The following is a 23,037-nucleotide window of genomic DNA, read 5'->3' as shown; positions in this document are numbered from 1 at the left end:
CAGATGAAAGTTCTCTTTTTCTGGCCATTTTGAGCGTTTAATTGACCCCACAAATGTGATGCTCCAGAAACTCAATCTGCTCAAAGGAAGGTCAGTTTTGTAGCTTCTGTAACGAGCTAAACTGTTTTCAGATGTGTGAACATGATTGCACAAGGGTTTTCTAATCATCAATTAGCCTTCTGAGCCAATGAGCAAACACATTGTACCATTAGAACACTGGAGTGATAGTTGCTGGAAATGGGCCTCTATACACCTATGTATATATTGCACCAAAAAACAGACATTTGCAGCTAGAATAGTCATTTACCACATTAGCAATGTATAGAGTGTATTTCTTTAAAGTTAAGACTAGTTTAAAGTTATCTTCATTGAAAAGTACAGTGCTTTTCCTTCAAAAATAAGGACATTTCAATGTGACCCCAAACTTCTGAACGGTAGTGTATATATATATATATAGTGTTGGGTTAGTTACTGAAAACTAGTAACTAGTTACAGATACTAGTTACTTTGTTTCAAAAGTAACTCAGTTACTAACTCAGTTACTTACACCAAAAAGTAATGCGTATATATAAATAGATCCATAGTGGATCTATTTAGTTACTTTTTTTCTTCTTCTTTTTTTTTAAGCTCCCAATAATGCCCTTTTAGCCTTCATTTCAGTACTGTTATTGCACTGGAGAATAATACAATGAGTTAATCAACTTGACATGCATTTGCATCACTGAACTCTGCTAAGCAATGTGCTCTACATACAACACACAAAGACAAATATATGTTTCAAAGGGCCAATTTATTTCAGGCCAGAACAATTGACAAAACTATTTTAAATAGCTGCAACATAACATACATAAGTAACAAACATCATAATAACAACATAGCTGTAAACCAAGGAAGTACTTTAACTTTAACTTTACATACCAAAGCCTAACCAGGCGTTTTTTCTCTCAAGGAATGCTGAAATAAAATCATGTCTGAAGCCCAGAACACTCTACACATTTCCCCAGTTTTAGTTTAGAGATAAGGAAAGATTGGCCTGGCCCACTAGCATCCCTCTTTATGTTTGTGAACTTTATAGTCTATACATTTAGAGTGATGTGATAATCAAACACTCTAGAAGTCTAGAAATAAAGAGTATATAAGAGAATTGACAGAGTGTGTGTACTATAATTCATAATAACATTGGTTTTGATTCAATATTATGTTTTGAGCAATGACAGTTTGAAAGAAAAAAAAAAAACACAGCTTTGTTTTATTGGTCAAAATTGCAACTTTTTTAAAATTACATTTAACCTTGAAGCTTTTTTATTTCACTTTTGTTATGTTTTTGTTTATTTCAATAGTATTTTTAGAATGTGCCGTGGGCCTTTAAAACATTAGCTGTGGGCCGCAAATGGGGCACACTTTTGACACCCCTGCTAGAGATAATAAAAAATTAAATCTGATAAATCTATGGATAAAAAGCGTTTATCATAACTCTCTCGTTCTCTCTGTCTCTGCCCCTCCCTCACCAATGCTGCTGCACACCTTCACAATTTATTTTGTTTTTAACCCCTTCTTAACCCTGAACGTACATAGAATGGTTAAGCGCCGTGCATGGCAGCTCCCGCCATCAGTGTGTGTGAATGCGTGTGTGTGAATGGGTGAATGTGGAAATAGTGTCAAAGCGCTTTGAGTTCCTTAAAAAAAGGTAGAAAAGCGCTATACAAGTACAACCCATTTACCATTTACCATAGAAAATACACGCAACCATAACTCTAAATGCCGGACATTTGAGGCATTTAAGAAACTCCACCCTGACAGGCCCGCAAAAGAGGACATGTCCGGTGAAAAGAGGACGTATGGTCAGTCTATCCTAGCCCGTTAGCTGCTAGCATGTCGTGTGTTGTGCCTCGGTGTGCATTGTTTACACAACGTGCGTTCCGCTACTTAATATTTCCGTGTGGAAACTTGTTCGGTACACCGCCGAACCGAACCAGAACTGAAATAAGCAGGGGCGTCCATGGTAACGTTGCTTGGATGGCAACATACAAAACCTGTATGTACCTTTCAGCATTAATGGTGCCTTCACAGATGTGTAAGTTACCCATGTCTTGGGCACTAATACACCCCCATACCATCACACATGCTGGCTTTTACACTTTGCGCCTAGAACAATCCGGATGGTTCTTTTCCTCTTTGGTCCGGAGGACACGACGTCCACAGTTTCCAAAAACAATTTGAAATGTGGACTCGTCAGACCACAGAACACTTTTCCACTTTGCATCAGTCCATCTTAGATGAGCTCAGGCCCAGCGAAGCCGACGGCGTTTCTGGGTGTTGTTGATAAACGGTTTTCGCCTTGCATAGGTGAGTTTTAACTTGCACTTACAGATGTAGCGACCAACTGTAGTTACTGACAGTGGGTTTCTGAAGTGTTCCTGAGCCCATGTGGTGATATCCTTTACACACTGATGTCGCTTGTTGATGCAGTACAGTACAGCCTGAGGGATGGAAGGTCACGGGCTTAGCTGCTTACGTGCAGTGATTTCTCCAGATTCTCTGAACCCTTTGATGATATTACGGAGCGTAGATGGTGAAATCCCTAAATTCCTTGCAATAGCTGGTTGAGAAAGGTTTTTCTTAAACTGTTCAACAATTTGCTCACGCATTTGTTGACAAAGTGGTGACCCTCGCCCCATCCTTGTTTGTGAATGACTGAGCATTTCATGGAATCTACTTTTATACCCAATCATGGCACCCACCTGTTCCCAATTTGCCTGTTCACCTGTGGGATGTTCCAAATAAGTGTTTGATGAGCATTCCTCAACTTTATCAGTATTTATTGCCACCTTTCCCAACTTCTTTGTCACGTGTCGCTGGCATCCAATTCTAAAGTTAATGATTATTTGCAACAACAAAAAAAAGTTTATGAGTTTAAACATCAAATATGTTGTCTTCGTAGCATATTCAACTGAATACGGGTTGAAAATGATTTGCAAATCATTGTATTCCGTTTATATTTACATCTAACACAATTTCCCAACTCATATGGAAACGGGGTTTTGTAAAAACAAAGCTCAACTTTATGTAGCATCACAGTTGTACACTAAGGATGTACAGTGACTGCCTCTTTAGTGTGGCGGCTGATACTATTATCCCTATTTAACATCAAGTGTACACTCAGAATTATTCTGACGGGTCGGTCCACTTAATTTGATTTGTCTCTCAGATTTGCTGGGGAAAAAAAAGGAACCCCTCAAGGGGAAGTGAGAGATACCCACATAATGTACACACACACACACACACACACACACACACACACACACACACACACACACACACACACACACACACACACACAGTAAGCCCTCCAGCCTCTTTGCTTTGGATTACACTGAACTCCTATCAAGACTGTGTGGATACGGACGTTCATAGAGGAGCAAGCAAATAGCCCGAAGCTGAAACTTTGGACATGCTCGGAATAGCAAACAATCTAAAAATCTATCAGAATTTTGTCCTGCGGTTATCTGGGATGTGTGCAGAGACACAGCTGTAATAGATCTTAGCGCTGGTTTATCCTGGCCACTATAAACTGCAATACTAGGACCAGGGAGTAATTGTTGTTGTCACAGTTTCTGTGATGAACTATGCACACATTTTAATTGAATTATTAGTCTGGTATTTTTGCACGGCCTTGAATGGGAAGTGCCGAAAATACAGCCTGTAATTATATGGCAACAGGACAACAATGCCTGACTAAAATTCATAAAAAAGTACAAAACCCAAAACCAGTGACGTTGTCACGTTGTGTAAATGGTAAATAAAAACAGAATTCAATGCTTTGCAAATCCTTTTTCAACTTATATTCAATTGAATAGACTGCAAGGACAAGATACTTTGTTGTGTTTTGCAAATATGAGCTCATTTGGAATTTGATGTCTGCGACATGTTTCAAAAAAGCTGGCGCAAGTGGCAAAAAAGACTGAGAACGTTGAGGGATGCTCATCAAACACTTATTTTGGAACATCCCACAGGTGAACAGGCTAATTGGGAACAGGTGGGCGCCATGATTGGGTATGAAAGCAGCTTCCATGAAATGCTCAGTCATTCACAAAGAAGGATGGGGGCGAGGGTCACCACTTTGTCAACAAATGCGGGAGCAAATTGTTTAAAAACAACATTTCTCAACCAGCTATTGCAAGGAATTTAGGGATTTCACCAACTAAGCTCCGTAATATCATCAAAAGGTTCAGAGAATCTGGAGAAATCACTGCACGAAAGCCATGATATTACGGACCTTCGATCCCCCAGGCGGTACTGCATCAAAAAGCAACATCAGTGTGTAAAGGATATCACCACATGGGCTCAGGAACACTTCAGAAAACCACTGTCAGTAACTACAGTTTGTCGCTACATCTGTAAGTGCAAGTTAAAACTCTACTATGCAAAGCGAAAGCCATTTATCAACAACACCCAGAAATGCCGCCGGCTTCGCTGGGGCCAAGCTCATCTAAGATGGACTGATGCAAATTGGAAAAGTGTTGTGTGGTCTGACGAGTCCACATTTCAAATTGTTTTTGGAAACCGTGGACGTCGTGTCCTCCGGACCAAAGAGGAAAAGAACCATCCGGATTGTTCTAGGCGCAAAGTGTAAAAGGCAGCATGTGTGATGGTATGGGGGTGTATTAGTGCCCAAGACATGGGTAACTTACACATCTGTGAAGGCGCCATTAATGCTGAAAGGTACATACAGGTTTTGGAGCAACATATGTTGCCATCCAAGCAACGTTACCATGGACGCCCCTGCTTATTTCAGCCAAGCCACATGTTACAACATCGTGGCTTCATAGTAAAAGAGTGCGGGTACTAGACTGGCCTGCCTGTAGTCCAGACCTGTCTCCCATTGAAAATGTGTGGCGCATTATGAAGCCTAAAATAGCACAAGGGAGACCCCCGGACTGTTGAACAACTTAAGCTGTACATCAAGCAAGAATGGGAAAGAATTCCACCTGAGAAGCTTCAAAAATGTGTCTCCTCAGTTCCCAAACCTTTACTGAGTGTTGTTAAAAGGAAAGGCCATGTAACACAGTGGTGAACATGCCCCTGTGACAACTTTTTTGCAATGTGTTGCTGCCAGTAAATTCTAAGTTCATGATTATTTGCAAAAAAAAAGAAGAATTTTTTTCAGTGTGAACATTAAATATGTTGTCTTTGCAGTCTATTCAGTTGAATATAAGTGGAAAAGGATGAGCAAATCATTGTATTCTCTTTTTATTTACCATTTACACAACGTGCCAACTTCACTGGTGGTGGGTTTTGTACGTTACTTCTATCAATATTATCAATAGCCACCAGATTGAGGTGTGTACTGTACATACTGTACTCACCATTGCGGTCAATGGCAAAAGGTGTGCCCGCTGTGACAATGTCGTAGTTGCAGATCTGACTGTACTGTGGAGAACAGTCCTGGTCCCAGGCCTCCACCTGTGACGCATAAAAAAAATGTAATGTGGTCCATCACGTCATTTAATGTGGCCCGCCATGTCATCCAATGTGGCCCGCCATGTCATTCAATGTGGCCAGCCATTTCAATTAAAGTGGCTCGCCATGACATTTAAGTGGCCCGTCATATCATTTAATTTGGCCTGTCATGTCATAAATGTGGCCTGTCATGTCATAAATGTGGCCCGCCTTATCATTTATGTGGCCCGCTATGTCATTTAACGTGGTCTGTCATGTCATTTAATGTGGCCCGCCATATCATTTATTGTGGCCCACCATGTCATTCAATGTGGCCCGCCAGGTCATTTAATGTGGTCCGTCACATCATTTAAAGTGGCCCGCCATATCATTTATTTTGGCCCGCCATATCATTTAACGTGGTCGCCATGTCATTTAATCTGGTCCGCCACATCATTCAATGTGGTCCGTCACATCATTTATCGTGGTCCGCTATGTCACGTAAGGTGGCCCGCCACGTCATTTAAAGTGGTCTGTCACATCATATAAAGTGGTCCGCTATGTCATTCAATGTGGCCTGCCATGTCATTCAATGTGGCCCAACGTATCAATTAAAGTGGCTCGCCATATAATTTAAAGTGGCCCGCCATATCATGTATAGTGGCCTGTCATGTCATTTAATGTAGCCTGTCATGTCATTTAATGTGGTCCGCCACATCATTTAATGTTGTCCGCCACATCATTCAATGTGGTCCGTCACATCATTCAATGTGGTCCGTCACATCATTCAATGTGGTCCGTCACATCATTTAAAGTGGTCTGCTATGTCATTCAATGTGGCCTGCCATATCATTTAAAGTAGCCTGTCACATCATTTAAAGTGGTCCGCTATGTCATTCAATGTGGCCTGCCATCTCATTCAATGTGGCCCAACGTATCAATTAAAGTGGCTCGCCATATAATTTAAAGTGGCCCGCCATGTCATGTATAGTGGCCTGTCATGTCATTTAATGTAGCCTGTCATGTCATTTAATGTGGTCCGCCACGTCATTTAATGTGGTCCGTCACATCATTCAATGTGGTCCGTCACATCATTTAAAGTGGTCTGCTATGTCATTTAATGTAGCCTGTCATGTCATTTAATGTGGTCCGTCACATCATTCAACGTGGTCCGTCACATCATTTAAAGTGGTCTGCTATGTCATTTAATGTGGTCCGCCATGTCATTTAATGTGGTCCGCCACATCATTCAATGTGGTCCGTCACATCATTCAATGTGGTCCGTCACGTCATTTAAAGTGGTCTGCTATGTCATTTAATGTGGTCCGCCATGTCATTTAATGTGGTCCGCCACGTCATTCAATGTGGTCCGTCACATCATTCAATGTGGTCCGTCACATCATTTAAAGTGGTCTGCTATATCATTTAATGTGGCCTGCCATATCAATTATTGTGGCCTGTCACATCATTTGAAGTGGTCCGCTATGTCATTCAATGTGGTCTGCCATCTCATTCAATGTGGCCCACCATATCAATTAAAGTGGCTCGCCATATAATTTATGTGGCTCGCCATATAATTTAATTTGGCCCGTCATGTATAGTGGCCTGTCTTGTCATTTAATGTAGCCTGTCATGTCATTTAGTCGGCCTGCCATGTTATTTAAGGTGGCCCGCCATGTCATTTAAGGTGGCCCGCCATGTCATTTAATGTGGTCCGCCATGTCATTTAATGTGGTCCGCCACATCATTCAATGTGGTCCGTCACGTCATTCAATGTGGTCCGTCACATAATTTAAAGTGGTCTGCTATGTCATTCAATGTGGCCTGCCATATCAATTATTGTGGCCTGTCACATCATTTAAAGTGGTCCGCTATGTCATTCAATGTGGCCTGCCATCTCATTCAATGTGGCCCACCATATCAATTAAAGTGGCTCGCCATATAATTTAATGTGGCTCGCCATATAATTTAATGTGGCCCGTCATGTATAGTGGCCTGTTTTGTCATTTAATGTAGCCTGTCATGTCATTTAGTCGGCCTGCCATGTTATTTAAGGTGGCCCGCCATGTCATTTAAGGTGGCCCGCCATGTCATTTAAAGTGGCCCACCATGTCATTCATTGTAGTCCGCCACATCAATTAAAACCGGCCCTCTGATTGCAGCCACTACTGCCTCCAACACAAAAGGAGTGTGACACCCCCACTTTAGGCACTAGAATTGAGACGCAGTGTTGGGAAAATACCTGCAGAATGCTGTCATAGATCTTGCCTTCAACTACTGAAGACTTATAGCGCGGCTCCCGAAACAGCGGGCAGAACTCGTTGACGTCGTCCACCTGAACGTGAACCACAGCCCTGTGAGGGGAGGCAGAAAGAAAGAGAGGAAATGAAGGAGAAACCTCTGGGACAAGCAGAGAGACGGGTAGTTTGGGGGTGATGGATGGAGAAAAGGAACAGGAAGCCCGGAGATGGATGGAAGAAGAGGAATCCATGAGAGATGATCAAACTTCATTAAAACCTATGTCACGCTCTATCTAAAGAAGCCTTAATGGCAGTTAAAGTAGCATTAGGTAATATAAGCCAAACAAAGCAATGTGAGAGAATTAGTGCAGCACGGATGACACGTGAAGCAATTTTTCACACAAGTTTTCTTTTCCAGTGACCTTGGCTGCAACCTGTATCCCAGCAAGCACATCTGGCAAATTAATGACATTAGCGTAATGAGGCCTATTTAGAATGTCATGCCGTGATAAGGACACACATAAGCACACACACACACACACACACACACACACACACACACACACACACACACACACACACACACACACACACACACACACACACACACACACACACACACACACACACACACACACACACACACACACACACACACCATTCATCTTCCACCTGAGAAATTCATCCCAAATCCCCAAGCTCATAAATTTCCCTCCCGCTGTCTGTTCGTACTTTGAGCAGCAGCATTTCCCAGCTTGTTGTGCACGGCGGAGGCTGCAGAGACTTTGATGTTGTCAGCGCTCGTCTGGCGCTGTCAGTCGCCACGGCGACAGGCGCTATCCTGTCGACGCGAGTCGTCGCCGCGTCTGGAGTGACGGATCCCCGCCGAAAGGAGGGCAGATCCAGAAGGAGAGCGCCGCAAAAAAGTACACCTAAAATCAACGTCGGAACAACTATTTTCATTTGTACTGCGTGTATTCATGTCATGTGGCTTTTGTGGCCATAAACAAAAGCTTTAATATTACTAATACCCTACTTTCCGGACTATAAGGCGCGCTTAAAACCCTTATTATAACCATACTTGCCAACCTTGAGACCTCCAAATTCGGGAGATTTGGATTTATAGATTTATATTTATAGCGAGAATTCACTGAAATTCAAGTATTTCTTATATATATATATATATATATATATATATATATATATATATATATATAAAAGAAATACTTGACTTTCAATTCAAGTATTTCTTTTATATATATATATATATATATATATATATATATATATATATATATATATATATATATATATATATATATATATATATATATATATATATATATATATATATATATAAAATAAATACTTGACTTTCAGTGAATTCTAGCTATATATATAAATATATTTTATTATATATATATCGATATAAATAAAATTAATTGAATTTCAGTGTTCATTTATTTACACATATACACACATAACACTCCTCTCTACTCATTGTTGTATTTGAAAGTGCAATGCTTTGCAGCCAGTAGCACAGCCTTTGAAGGAGCATAGGTATGGGCAGTGTAATATTCTGGGTTGGAGTCAATAACCAGGCAAGGTGACAAAGTTACGTCTCTTAACTTCATACTTCAGAACCTACTCTTACACTTGCCGTCAGGGTGCGCAATACAACGTAAACCGTTGGCCAACCCAAAAAGTAACCCAAGAACACTATACCGTATGGTGTTCTGTGGTTACTTTTTGGTTGGCCAAGCCGACGTGACGAGAGGCTGTCCTCACTCAGGTCCGCACGGACCTGGAAGGGGCGTGCCTTAAGTCCGGCTGGAAATCGGGAGAAATTCGGGAGAATGGTTGTCCCAGGAGATTTTCGGGAGAGGCACTGAAATTCGGGAGTCTCCCGGAAAATTTGTGGTCCAATATGGCTCTCTCAACATTTTGGGTTGCCAACCCCTGGATTAGAATATTACTGTAGGCTTTATTTGGCTCTATGGTGGGTTTATTTTGCAGTCGCACTTAACTCTGCAGCATCGCGTGGACATCGGGGGCGGTACCTCTGGATTGGCAGACCGGGGTGGTGGTTCCTCTCTTTAAGAAGGGGAACCGGAGGGTGTGTTCTAACTATCGTGGGATCACACTCCTCAGCCTTACCGGTAAGTGTCATAACGGGGAGGGTCGCAATTTACTGCGAGGTTTGTTCTCCCAGGAAGCAAGCGGACTATTCCGGACAGGACTTGAAGGTAGGAACATATTTATTAATCAATTAATCCTACACAGGACAAAAGACAGGAACTAAAACAAAAGGAAAGCGTGCCGATTGCACGAGAGGCTAAGGAACATAAAACTTAACGCAGGAAACATACACTAACACTTAGCCTGAACTATGGACATAGAACAAACAAAACTTACTGTGGCATGAAACAACTAGCAAAACACTTGGAATAGGACATGGAACGAGCAGCATGAACTAAGCATGAAACAAGCATGAAACTGTGGCATGACAAGAGCAATGACGCCAGGACGACCAACTGGCAAAGACAGGCTTAAATAATAGTCTCTTGATTAGAGCAAGTGCGTGTCCCGAACACATGAGACAGGTGAAACAAATAAGTCGCCATGGTAACTAAAACAAACAAGGATGTACAAAAACAGGAACTAGTGAAGTCTTAAAACTAACAGAAAATAACAAAAACATGATCCAGACCACAGATCATGACAGTAAGGTCTATTGAGGTGTACTGGAGAGGAGGCTACGCCGGATAGTCGAACCTCGGATTCAGGAGGAACAGTGTGGTTTTCGTCCTGGTCGTGGAACTGTGGACCAGCTCTATACTCTCGGCAGGGTCCTTGAGGGTGCATGGGAGTTTGCCCAACCAGTCTACATGTGCTTTGTGGACTTGGAGAAGGCATTCGACCGTGTACCACGGGAAGTTCTGTGGGGAGTGCTCAGAGAGTATGGGGTATCGGACTGTCTGATTGTGGCGGTCTGCTACCTGTACGATCAGAGTCAGAGCTTGGTCCGCATTGCCGGCAGTAAGTCGGACACGTTTCCAGTGAGGGTTGGACTCCTCCAAGGCTGCCCTTTGTCACCTATTCTGTTCATAACTTTTACGGACAGAATTTCTAGGCGCAGTCAAGGCGTTGAGGGGATCTGGTTTGGTGGCAGCAGGATTAGGTCTCTGCTTTTTGCAGATGATGTGGTCCTGATGGCTTCATCTGGCCAGGATCTTCAGCTCTCACTGGATTGGTTCGCAGCCGAGTGTGAAGCGACTGGGATGAGAATCAGCACCTCCAAGTCCGAGTCCATGGTGGAGTGCCATCTCCGGGTTGGGGAGGAGACCCTGCCCCAAGTGGAGGAGTTCAAGTACCTCGGAGTCTTGTTCACGAGTGAGGGAAGAGTGGATCGTGAGATCAACAGGCAGATCGGTGCGGCGTCTTCAGTAATGCGGACGCTGTATCGATCCGTTGAGGTGAAGAAAGAGCTGAGCCGGAAGGCAAAGCTCTCAATTTACCGGTCGATCTACGTTCCCATCCTCACCTATGGTCATGAGCTTTGGGTTATGACCGAAAGGACAAGATAACGGGTACAAGCGGCCGAAATTAGTTTCCTCAGCCGGGTGGTGGGGCTCTCCCTTAGAGATAGATGAGAAATTCTACCATCCGGGTGGAGCTTAGAAAAAAGCCGCTGCTCCTCCACATCGAGAGGAGCCAGATGAGGTGGTTCGGGCATCTGGTCAGGATGCCACCCTAAACACCTCCTTAGGGCACGTCCGACTGGTAGGAGGCCACGGGGAAGACCCAGGACACGTTGGGTAGACTATGTCTCCCGGCTGGCCTGGGAACGCCTCGGGATCTCCCGGGAAGAGCTGGATGAAGTGGCTGGGGAGAGGGAAGTCTGGGCTTCCCTGCTTAGGCTGCTGCCCCCTGCCCCAAGTGGAGGAGTTCAAGTACCTGGGAGTCTTGTTCACGAGTGAGGGAAGAGGGGATCGTGAGATCGACAGGCGGATCAGTGCGGCGTCTTCAGTAATGCGGACGCTGTATCAATCCGTTGTGGTGAAGAAGGAGCTGAGCCGGAAGACAAAGCTCTAAATTTACCGGTCGATCTACGTTCCCATCCTCAGTTATGGTCATGAGCTTTGGGTTATGACCGAAAGGACAAGATCACGGGTACTAGCGGCCGAAATGAGCTTCCTCCGCCGGGTCGCGGGGCTCTCCCTTAGAGATAGGGTGAGAAACTCTACTATCCGGGAGGAGCTCAAAGTACAGCCGCTGCTCCTCCACATGGAGAGGAGCCAGATGAGGTGGTTTGGGCATCTGGTCAGGATGCCACTTGAACGCCTCCCTAGGCAGGTGTTTAAGGCACGTCCGACCGGTAGGAGGCCACGGGGAAGACCCAGGACACGTTGGGTAGACTATGTCCACCGGCTGGCCTGGGAATACCTCGGGATCCCCCGGGAGGAGCTGGACGAAGTGGCTGGGGAGAGGGAAGTCTGGGCTTCCCTGCTTAGGCTGCTGCCCCCGCGACCCAACCTCAGATAAGCGGAAGAAGATGGATGGATGGATGGACTTAACAAAATAAAGCACATAGATTGAGTCATCAATGTGTGTTTGATCATACTTAAAGGGGAACTGCAGTTTTTGGGGAATGTCATTCCCAATAATTATGAAAGACATGACCATGGATGGAGTTTTTTTTTTTTTTTTAATGCATTCTAAATATTAAATAATGCGATCAAAAGTCAGCTTGTATAACGCTGTTATTACGAACACTTTTATTTACACATACACCAACTTGCTTGAGAACCTATACCTCTCCTTGTAGTGACTTTATCACTCATCTCAAGGATAGCTCCTCCCTGTTGCTCCCTCGGTGTGTCAAATGTTTAACGACAACCCGGTTTAAAAATGCCTCCACCCATAACCCGTGCGGACTAAAATACTGTAGTAAAGCTGCTGGGTGAATGAAAAAGTAGTTTTCAACTAAAACAGCCAGTGAGCGAGGAGAAGCTCCATCCATCCCATGCACAAGCGTGAGGATATAAACCTAACATTCATAAACACAATGAACGGAAATTGCTATTACATAGTAACGGCTAACTTGTTACTTTTTGAAGAATAAACAACACGTTGTGTTACTACTTACAACAAAATTCATCTGAGTGCGCTCAACATTGGTTATAGAGCCGTAAAACACTGAGGCAACCGGAAGCACTTTTCAAATTTGTTTATTTATTTTTAGATACACCGTATTTTCCGGACCATAGGGCGCACCGGATTACAAGGCGCACTGCCGATGTATGCTCTATTTTAGGGGTGTCCAAACTTTTTCCACTGAGGCCCGCACACGGAAGAATGAAAGCCTGCGAGGGCCATTTTGATAGTTTTCATTTTTAAATCATAACAAAATATATGGATTTTGGGGTTTTTTTTTACCTTTAGGGCTCCATCATAAAGGGTCTAAGTCATTAAAATGTTAAAAACAAGTCAAATTATTTTTTTTATTTTTTTTATTTAACGCTTACAGTAAATCTCTACAGTATATCAACTTCAGGTTGATATAAAATTAAAAAACCCAAAAAGGTTTTATGCCTTTTCTGTCAAGACAACTTTGTTTTTTATAATAAAAGTGAAATATGCAGTATTTCCCCCACTGCCCAAAACATTCAGAAAGCAATGTTTGATGTGAAGTAATTAGAGCCTTAAAAACATCAATAATGCAGGACACCATTGATATTATTCATTGTTATTTTTGAGTAATCACAGTGAAAAGATAAATAAAATCCCATTAAATATATTTAGGATCCAAAAGGTCCCCCACTCAAAGTGATACATTTGTATTAGGTTTTTTTTACTTTCAACACTTAAGTTACGAGATCAACTTCAGATATATCTGTCAATTTTACGTTTGAACTATTATTTTGTTTGTTTTAAATTCTTTTGTCAAAGAAAACGATGTTTTTGTATGGCAACCACACAATATATTCAATATTTTCTACATAAAATATTTTAAAGTGAAATATTTGAAATAATTGGAGCCTTGAATAGGTCAATAATTCATTATAACATTTTTTTAAATTTTTTTTAGCAATGGCAAAAAAAGAAAAATAAAGATAGACAAAAGAAGAAAAAAAACAGCTTTGTGTCAACATTGCAACTTTTTCTAGTTAGATTTCACCTCATTCTACTTTTTTTAATGTTTTTTTTTTATCTTTGCAATAGCATTTCCAGAATGTGTGGCGGGCAATTAGCTGCGGGCCGCAAATGGCCCCCAGGCCGCACTTTGGACAACCCTGCTCTATTTAAAAAAAAAAATACAAAAATATTTTTTCATATATAAGGCGCATTAAAGGAGTGTGGAGGGAGGTGTGGCCAGCGCTGCCTGCAGGAGCGGAGGTCACCGCCTCTGTCCATGGTGCTGAGGACAGAGCACCTCAGACGGGGGGCGTGGCAGTGCCAACGGCGAGACACAGCTGAACAGGTGATTAGATTTCCCAGGTGGTACGAGTTGTCTAATCACCTGTTGTCTTCAACAGTAGTGGTCGGGAAGAGCAGGAGGAGACGGGCTTGGAGAGTTTGGAGAGGAAGAACACGGACTGAAAAGTCATTAGCGTAAACAATTGATGGCAGTGTTTCCCACACATTCATTTATTTGTGGCAGCCCGCCACAAAAGAATTACGTCTGCCTCAAATAAAAAATAAAAAATCTTTTTTTTTTTTTTTTGTCCTGTCCAGCTTCTCAGGCAAATCATATAGTTGATGTAGATGCCCATATCGGCTGTTCAGATTTACTTTACAAAAGAGAAGTGTAGGATACTTCTCTTGTTGCCTTATTTGTATTTGATCACTACTGTTTTCTGTTTATTTGTTACTGACTGTGGCAGGACACCTCTGCCTCTGTTTCACTTTATGTTGCTGGTAAATAATATGGTTGTAGTAGTAGGCTAAAGTTAAATTATTTAGTATGCACTAATTAAAGGGGCAGAGCTTTAAGAGACATTTTAGCTTTTATATTTTATAAGATATATTTTTGGTAAGAACCACAATTAATAAATATATTTCAGTGAATAACTTATTGTTCAAATCTGTATATAAATATGTACATAAAGTGTTGTAATTATATTGTAAAATGGATGGATGGATGGACGTTTAAAACAAAACTGTTATTATTAATTAGTTAGTATACATTTTTTTTAGCTTTTTTAGAGAAAATCATATTGTAGTAAATTATGCAAAATACTCGATGATGTCATGATGACCACGCCCATAGCCACGCCCCCACTGCCACAGGTATCTTGGCAGTTTATGGGAAACACTGGATGGTGAATAAAACCTTGTTCAACTCTGAACGCCAGACTGCTGGGTCCCCCCCCCCCCCCACGGTCCGTGGGACACCTTTTCAAGCGTTGACCGGTCCGCAGTCACAAAAAGGTTGGGGACCACTGGTCTACATAACATTTAATGGTGGTTCTTTGGTCAAAATGTCGCTTAGATGATGTTTTACAGATCATCTTCAAGTCGCTTTCCGACAGTCGCTTCCGGATGCGCCGTTTTGTGGGCGGTCTTATTTACGTGCCTCCACTTTGACAGCGTCTTCTCCCCGTCATCTTTGTTGTAGCGGTGTAGCGTGCAAGGACGGGAGTGGAAGAAGTGTCAAAAGATGGAGCTAACTGTTTTAATGACATTCAGACTTTACTTCAATCAATAACGGAGCAGCATCTCCTCATCCGGAAACAACAACAACACCCGGAAATGTGTCCCGTGAAAAACCGTCCGACCGGAACTCTCTAATAACTAAAGTTCCTTGGGTGAATAATGTAAACTCACTACACCGGTATGTTCTAGCGCTTTCATGGCGAGTTTACTGACAGATATAAGTAAGAACTTTACACTACTTTATATTAGAAATGACAACACTGGAGGATGAATGTCACATAACAAGAAGATAGAGAAAAAGAAGAAGCTTATCGACTACGGTGTTGGTACGGACTACAAAGGCGGACGCGCCCAAATTTTCAGGACCCATACAGATCCAAAATACAGATCAGCAGGTACCAAAAGGTAAGAAAAGTTATTTTTGCATAATTTTGCAAAACTAAACACCAGATAATATGTCTGCTAATAGGTGCCATTTTGCGGTTCTTATACACACATAATAATAATACTCGTATGTTGAAGCACAGTACGTCTGACTATGGTAGCCCTAATGCTCCCACAATCCATCAAGCGGTGCGGCTTCATAGCTTACCAAAGTCGTACTAAAACATTTTGACTGATTTTTGAGCGCTGTGTGTAATGTTCTATATTTTCAATGAAACATTTAAAGTTTTTGGTGTTGTTTACTTGAGTCATATTGCAGTCTACATGTATCTCTTACTGCCATCTACTGGTCACACTTATCTTTACACCATGTACCAAATAAAATAGCTTTGAGGTCGGTAAGCACAACCAGAATTAGGTGGAACTGACTGTTTTAATGACATTCAGACTTTACTTCAATCAATAACCGAGCAGCATCCCCTCATCCGGAAACAACAACAACACCCGGAAATGTGTCCCGTGAAAAACCGTCCGACCGGAACTCTCTAATAACTAAAGTTCCTTGGGTGAATAATGTAAACTCACTACACCGGTATGTTTTAGTGCTTTCATGGCGAGTTTACTGACAGATATAAGTAAGAACTTTACACTACTTTATATTAGAAATGGCAACAGTGGAGGATGAATGTCACATAACAAGAAGATAGAGAAAAAGAAGAAGCTTATCGACTATAATGTTGGTACGGACTACAAAGGCGGACGCGCCCAAATTTTCAGGACTTATACAGATCCAAAATACAGATCAGCAGATACCAAAAGGTAAGAAAAGTTATTTTTGCATAATTTTGCAAAACTAAACACCAGATAATATGTCTGCTAATAGGTGCCATTTTGCGGTTCTTATACACACATCATAATAATACTCGTATGTTGAAGCACAGTACGTCTGACTATGGTAGCCCTAATGCTCCCACAATCCATCAAGCGGTGCGGCTTCATAGCTTACCAAAGTCGTACTAAAACATTTTGACAGATTTTTGAGCGCCGTGTGTAATGTTCTATATTTTCAATGAAACATTTAAAGTTTTTGGTGTTGTTTACTTGAGTCATATTGCAGTCTACATGTATCTCTTACTGCCATCTACTGGTCACACTTATCATTACACCATGTACCAAATAAAATAGCTTTGAGGTCGGTAAGCACAACCAGAATTAGGTGGAACTAACTGTTTTAATGACATTCAGACTTTACTTCAATCAATAACGGAGCAGCATCCCCTCATCCGGAAACAACAACAACACCAGGAAATGTGTCCCGTGAAAAACCGTCCGACCGGAACTCTCTAATAACTAAAGTTCCTTGGGTGAATAATGTAAACTCACTACACCGGTATGTTTTAGTGCTTTCATGCCGAGTTTACTGACAGATATAAGTAAGAACTTTACACTACTTTATATTAGAAATGGCAACAGTGGAGGTTGAATGTCACATAACAAGAAGATAGAGAAAAAGAAGAACTACCAGGACTACCAAGGCGGGCGCTCACAATTTTTCAGGATATATGCAGATCCCAAATACACATCAGCAGGTACCATAAGGTAAGAAAAGTTGCTTTTGCATAATATTGCAAAACAAAACGCCAGATAATATGTCTTACCTTATACACACACCATAATAATACTCCTATGTTGAAGCCCATCAAGTGGTGTGGCTTCATAGCTTACCAAAGTCCTACTAAAACATTTTGATAGGTTTTTGAGCGCCGTGTGTAATGTTCTATATTTTCAATGGAACATATAACATGTTGGTGTAGTTTACTCGAGTCACACTGCCGTCTACACGTATATCTCTTATGTTTGACTGCCATCTACTGGTCACACTTATCATTACACCAAGTACCAAATAAAATTGCTTCGAGGTCGGTAAGCACGACCAGAATGTTTCCTTACATTAGGCGCACCGGGTTATAAGGCGCAATGTCGATTTTTGAGAAAATGAAAATACTTTTTAGTGCGCCTTATAGTCTGAAAAATATGGTCAATGGTGGTGACAAATAGCGTTTCTAAGTGAGTGACTCACTTGGTAGCGGTCCTCATCGCTTTGATACAAATGCATGTTCTTGTGTTTTGTTCCTGGTGCCCACCTCACAAGTGACTCCCACCGAGTTACGGAACAATGGCGCCACGTGGCAGCTCTAATAGCGGGTCTGACAAGCGCCGCCGTTCTGGCGGCGTTCCTTTTGTGCCGCAAACAGAATCGCTGGCAGCTCCACAAAGGAGGTCACGACGCCGTCAAAACTGAGACAAGAAAGAACCAAAATCAAATTGGATGAAGATAATTTGACAATTTGCACACTTCGCATCAAATCAAATCTGTTTTGTGTGAGTTTGCACATAATTATTATCTTTTTTTTTTTTGCGCAGCTCCAAGACAACTTTGCAGCTGGGGAGAATTATGAGAGTGGAGTTCTCAGTCTTGTTTTGCACAATAACAAGGAAGTCTTAAAGTGGCAGTAGAGTGGAATCAACGAGTTGCTTCTATATTGAAGATATCATCATTTATATCTGATTCAAGTCACCTAAAGACTCCCAAAGTTTGCCGATAAATAGATATGATCAAAACAGTATCAATTTTGAAAGAAAAACAGACGTAGAGGAGGAACCACGGATCCCTTCCCCATCAACAACAACGCTAATCGAGCAGACTTTGTGAGAGCCAACAATGATTACTTTTGGAAAAATTATGATCCAGAACCTTATATTTTTGAGCCTGAACACAAAGAGGATGAGCGATAAGTTTTAGAAGCCGAGTGATGGATGCCGTTTCATTGTGACACTATAGCACAGGGGTGGGCAATTAATTTTTACCGGGGGCCGCATGAGCAACCCGAGCACTGCCAGAGGGCCACATCGACAATATTTCAATTAAATTTTGCTCAATATTATTTTTGATATATACCGTAAGATAAATAATAATAATAATAATAATAATAATAATAAAAAGAATGATAATTATTAATAATACTTTCATTTAACCTAACTTACCTTTATACCAAAAGCACTGCTTTGGAAACCATTTGTACCCCTATTTTTGATATATACCGTAAGATAAATAATAATAATAATAATAATAATAATTAATAATAATAATAATAATAATACTTTCATTTAACATAACTTAACTTTATACCAAAAGCACTGCATTGGAAATCATTTGTACCCCTTTCAGAGATCACATTTAGTTCCCCTTAAACATCCTCATGTTGCACAATGAAATGTAAGCATAGGATGAAGTGTGCATTCCTGTAACTTTCTCCAGTAACAGCATTCCATGATTAATATAAATAAATTAACATTAATAATAAATGACAGTAGAATAAGCACACGTATGACTGAGGAGTCATAGTGTAACTTTGTGTGGTGTTTGAGTTGTCCGACTTTTTGTGTGCCCATAAACGCACCAGTGGCTTAGTGGTATGCGTGTTGGTGACAGATGACAAGTTGGTTTTGGTCTGGTTTGAACGGCAGAAAATTACTAGTTTTTCGAGATAGAAGTGTTTTACTCATGTTTTTGGTGTGGTTATGGCCGAATATAAACAGTTTTGCTCAATAAAGTGATCGATATAATTCCTGGCCTCGAAGCATCTCGATAGACGTTCCAATAATTGAACGGTGTTCAATTGAACGGTGTTGACGAACACCGTTAGGGCCACTTGTTGTCACTGTCACTCAAAGTTGCATTGCAAAATTACACAGAATAAATGTGTTTATTTTGTATACAATTCAGATGGGATTTGATTTGGTGCACGGCATATATTTGCTGTGCGCAGAGGACGCTTGAGCAGTGCGCAATTGCGCAGGCGCGCACCTTAGAGGGAACGTTGCTTGGCAGTCCATGTCTTGTTGAAAACACGCCATTCCTCATCAACCTTTCTCTTTTAAGCGTCTCGGGTGTAAACCGTGCATCACTTGTCGCTGTGCACCTTCACTCACAGGTTACACCCGGACATACGCCCATAAATAACACTTTTCAAAATAAAAGCCGCACAGTTGTATTGCGCGCACGACATAGATGTTTTTTCAACTTTATTTTGTAATTTGTGATTTCAGCTGTTCACATTCACTCACAATCACGCATGTGCATACGTCAACACGGAAGTAATACAAATAACGCTTTTCAAAACAAAAGCAGCGCCGTTGTATTGCACACTCGACATAGATACTTTTTTAAATGTATTTTGTAATTTATGTTTGGCCTCACGCGGGCCGGACAGGGACGCACAAAGGGCCGGATGTGGCCCGCGGGCCACAGATTGCCCAGGTCTGCTATAGCATCATGTAGCATTGCTAGGTGCTAAACATACAAACTAACAATAATAACAAACCAGTATAAAACAAACACTTACTGTAATATTTCCACTCTCGCTGGGATGCCGACCGACCGGAAGCTCACATAAATCCGTTTAGATGAAGATTCAATTGCAATCCTCATGAAGGGTTAAAAAAAGGAGCGTCTTGTGGGGTCTATTTGTGTGAAAAGTGGACCAGCCTGTCAGACCATGGCCACATTTGTCTACTGGCAGGTGAGGGATGCATGAATTATAATCTAGAGTGTACTTTTAGCAAGTTTGAGACCAAGCAGAAGCAGCTCAGTGTGTCAACAATAGCAGCGTAAAATAGTCCATCTGCGTTAGCGCTTGTAATAACAATATCACTCATATTTGGTGAATTTTCGGGTCACGACATGTAAATGGAATTTTGTTGGAACTTTCTGGATGTTTTTAGAGAGTATAATGAAAGGACCCTCCATCTGTTGACTCAATTGTTGGATATTTATTTACCATTTAGATTTTACATGTTAGAATGCGTAAAAAAAATAAAAACACTTTTGTCTTCTTGTCTCTCATAATGATTGTGAACGATAGGCAAAATTCCAAAAAAGTGCAGTTTTACAACTACAATAATTAGTCGACGTAATCACAACAACATCGATTATAAAAAGTAATTAGTTACAGTAAGTGAGCCGTCGGCTCAGTGTGTCAACAATAGCAGCGTAAAATAGTCCGTCTGCGTTAGCGCTTGTAATAACAATATCACTCGTATTTGGTGAATTTTCAGGTCACGACATGTAAATGGGATTTTGTTGGAACTTTCTGGATGTTTTTAGAGAGTATAATGAAAGGACCCTCCATCTGTTGACTCAATTGTTGGATATTTATTTACCATTTAGATTGTACATGTTAGAATGCATAAAAAAATAAAAAACACTTTTGTCTTCTTGTCTCTCATAATGATTGTGAACGAATTCCAAAAATTCCAAAAAAGTGCAGTTTTACGACTACAATAATTAGTCGACGTAATCACAACAACATCAATTATAAAAAGTAATTAGTTACAGTAAGTAAGTAATAATAAGCAGACTACAGTACTGGATATCCATACTTTTTGCACCGAATGTAATGTTTACATATTTCACACTTTAAGTCTGTTGATTTATATTAGGGCTGCAACTAACGATTAATTTGGTAATCGATTAATCTGTCGATTATTACTTTGATTAATCGATTAATAATCGGATAAAAAAGACAAACTACATTTCTATCCTATCCAGTATTTTATTTAAAAAAAACAGCATACTGGCACCATACTTATTTTGATTATTATTAGCTGTTTGTAAATGTTTCAGTTTATAAATAAAGGTTTGTTTAAAAAAAATAAAAATAAAATAAAAATTAAAATTAAAAAAATTAAAAAAATTAAAAAATGCCTCTGCGCATGCGCATAGCATTGATCCAACGAATCGATGACTAAATTAATCGCCAACTATTTTTATAATCGATTTTAATTGATTTAATCGATTAGTTGTTGCAGCCCTAATTTATATTTTACTGTAACTATATACTTTGTGGGATAAAGTAAAACTCCTTGTTTCTAAGTAAGTTATGTTTCTTTGTGACAACCGAGTTGACTAAAAAAAGGCTTTAAAAATGAGTTAAAATCAAATTGCGGACTAACTGTCAAATTCAAATGTGGATTGCAGATCATAAGCAATAATCGTTCAACTAATGGAAAAAATAACCTTTAAGATGAAAATAATTACTGTTGTTGCAGCGCTACAAAACATGCATCTAAATGAATTACGGTTTAAATCAAATAGTATTATTAGTATTTTCGCCAGCTCTGGGGATGTGAAAGTGGACCAGGCTGTCAGACCATGGCCACATTTGTCTACTGGCAAGTGAGAGATGCATGAATTATAATCGAGAATTGACTTTTAGCAAGTTTGAGACCAAGCAGAAGCAGCCGTGGGCTCAGTGTGTCAACAATAGCAGCGCAAGCTAGCATTAGCTCACTGCTATCAATGCGCCGCTAAAATAGTCCGTATGTGTTAGCGCTTGTAATAACAATAGCATTCATATTTGCGCACTGCTGTGTTTAGATGGAGACAGGTGTGGACAATATTGGAGACATTTGTCCCCACACTAAAAGTACACAGCGAAGGAGAAAACTATTTGATGTTGCTTTTATTTTCTCAATACTGCTGTGACTGAGAGTTAATGATGTGAGGAAACATGCAGCAGGCGATGTGTCGTGAACGTTGTCACAACTTGTTTATAAAGTCTTTACTTTGTTTACTGGGATGTTCACGCCTTTATTTAACTGCAAACTGGATCAGTGTTCAAATAACATCAAATACTAGCTAAAATGTTTTGTCTTCTCATCGAACTGAACGCAGGCTGTGAAGATTGTGTATTCGATGTGAGAGGTGTCACTCCTCTTTATTTTTGTTGTACTGAACCAAGAGAAGAACAAAGCTTGTTTATTAGACTTCATCTTCATTAGCCAAACTGCTTTGTGTTTTATTTTAATATCAAAAAGTAAACAATGTTTTTGTTTTACATTACTTGTTTTTTTCATGTCACAAAGGTATTACTTCAAAAAAACATTCATGTGACACATCATTTTGTTAAAGGCCTACTGAAAGCCACTACTACCGACCACGCAGTCTGATAGTTTATATATCAATGATGAAATCTTAACATTGCAACACATGCCAATACGGCCGGGTTAACTTATAAAGTGCAATTTTAAATTTGCCGCTAAACTTCCGGTTCGAAACGCCTCTGAGGGTTGACGTATGCGCGTGACGTCAATCATTGAAACGGAAGTATTCGGACACCATTGAAGTCAATACGAAAAAGCTCTGTTTTCATCTCATTATTCCACAGTATTCTGGACATCTGTGTTGGTGAATCTGTTGCAATTTGTTCATTGCATTATGGAGAAAGAAGCTGAGCAAGCAAAGAAGAAAGTT

General features: G+C 40.8%; 1 protein-coding gene across 3 annotated transcripts in view; it reads right to left on the bottom strand.

Moving 5' to 3' along the window:
* Positions 1-23,037, bottom strand: part of clstn2a (calsyntenin 2a) — a 636,349-nt gene that overhangs the window by 200,878 nt on the left and 412,434 nt on the right. For all 3 annotated transcript variants that reach the window (XM_062022193.1, XM_062022195.1, XM_062022194.1), the window contains 2 exons: positions 7,682-7,793; positions 5,367-5,463 (listed from right to left, as the gene is read on the bottom strand). In XM_062022193.1, coding sequence (XP_061878177.1) covers positions 5,367-5,463; positions 7,682-7,793 — 209 coding nt within the window. The remainder of the gene's footprint in view (positions 1-5,366; positions 5,464-7,681; positions 7,794-23,037) is intronic.

Source organism: Entelurus aequoreus, linkage group LG16, assembly GCF_033978785.1.
Source record: "Entelurus aequoreus isolate RoL-2023_Sb linkage group LG16, RoL_Eaeq_v1.1, whole genome shotgun sequence".
Taxonomy (NCBI): Eukaryota; Metazoa; Chordata; class Actinopteri; order Syngnathiformes; family Syngnathidae; genus Entelurus; species Entelurus aequoreus.
The sequence above is the reverse complement of the archived record's forward strand: the minus strand, read 5'-3'. Positions and strand labels throughout refer to the sequence as shown.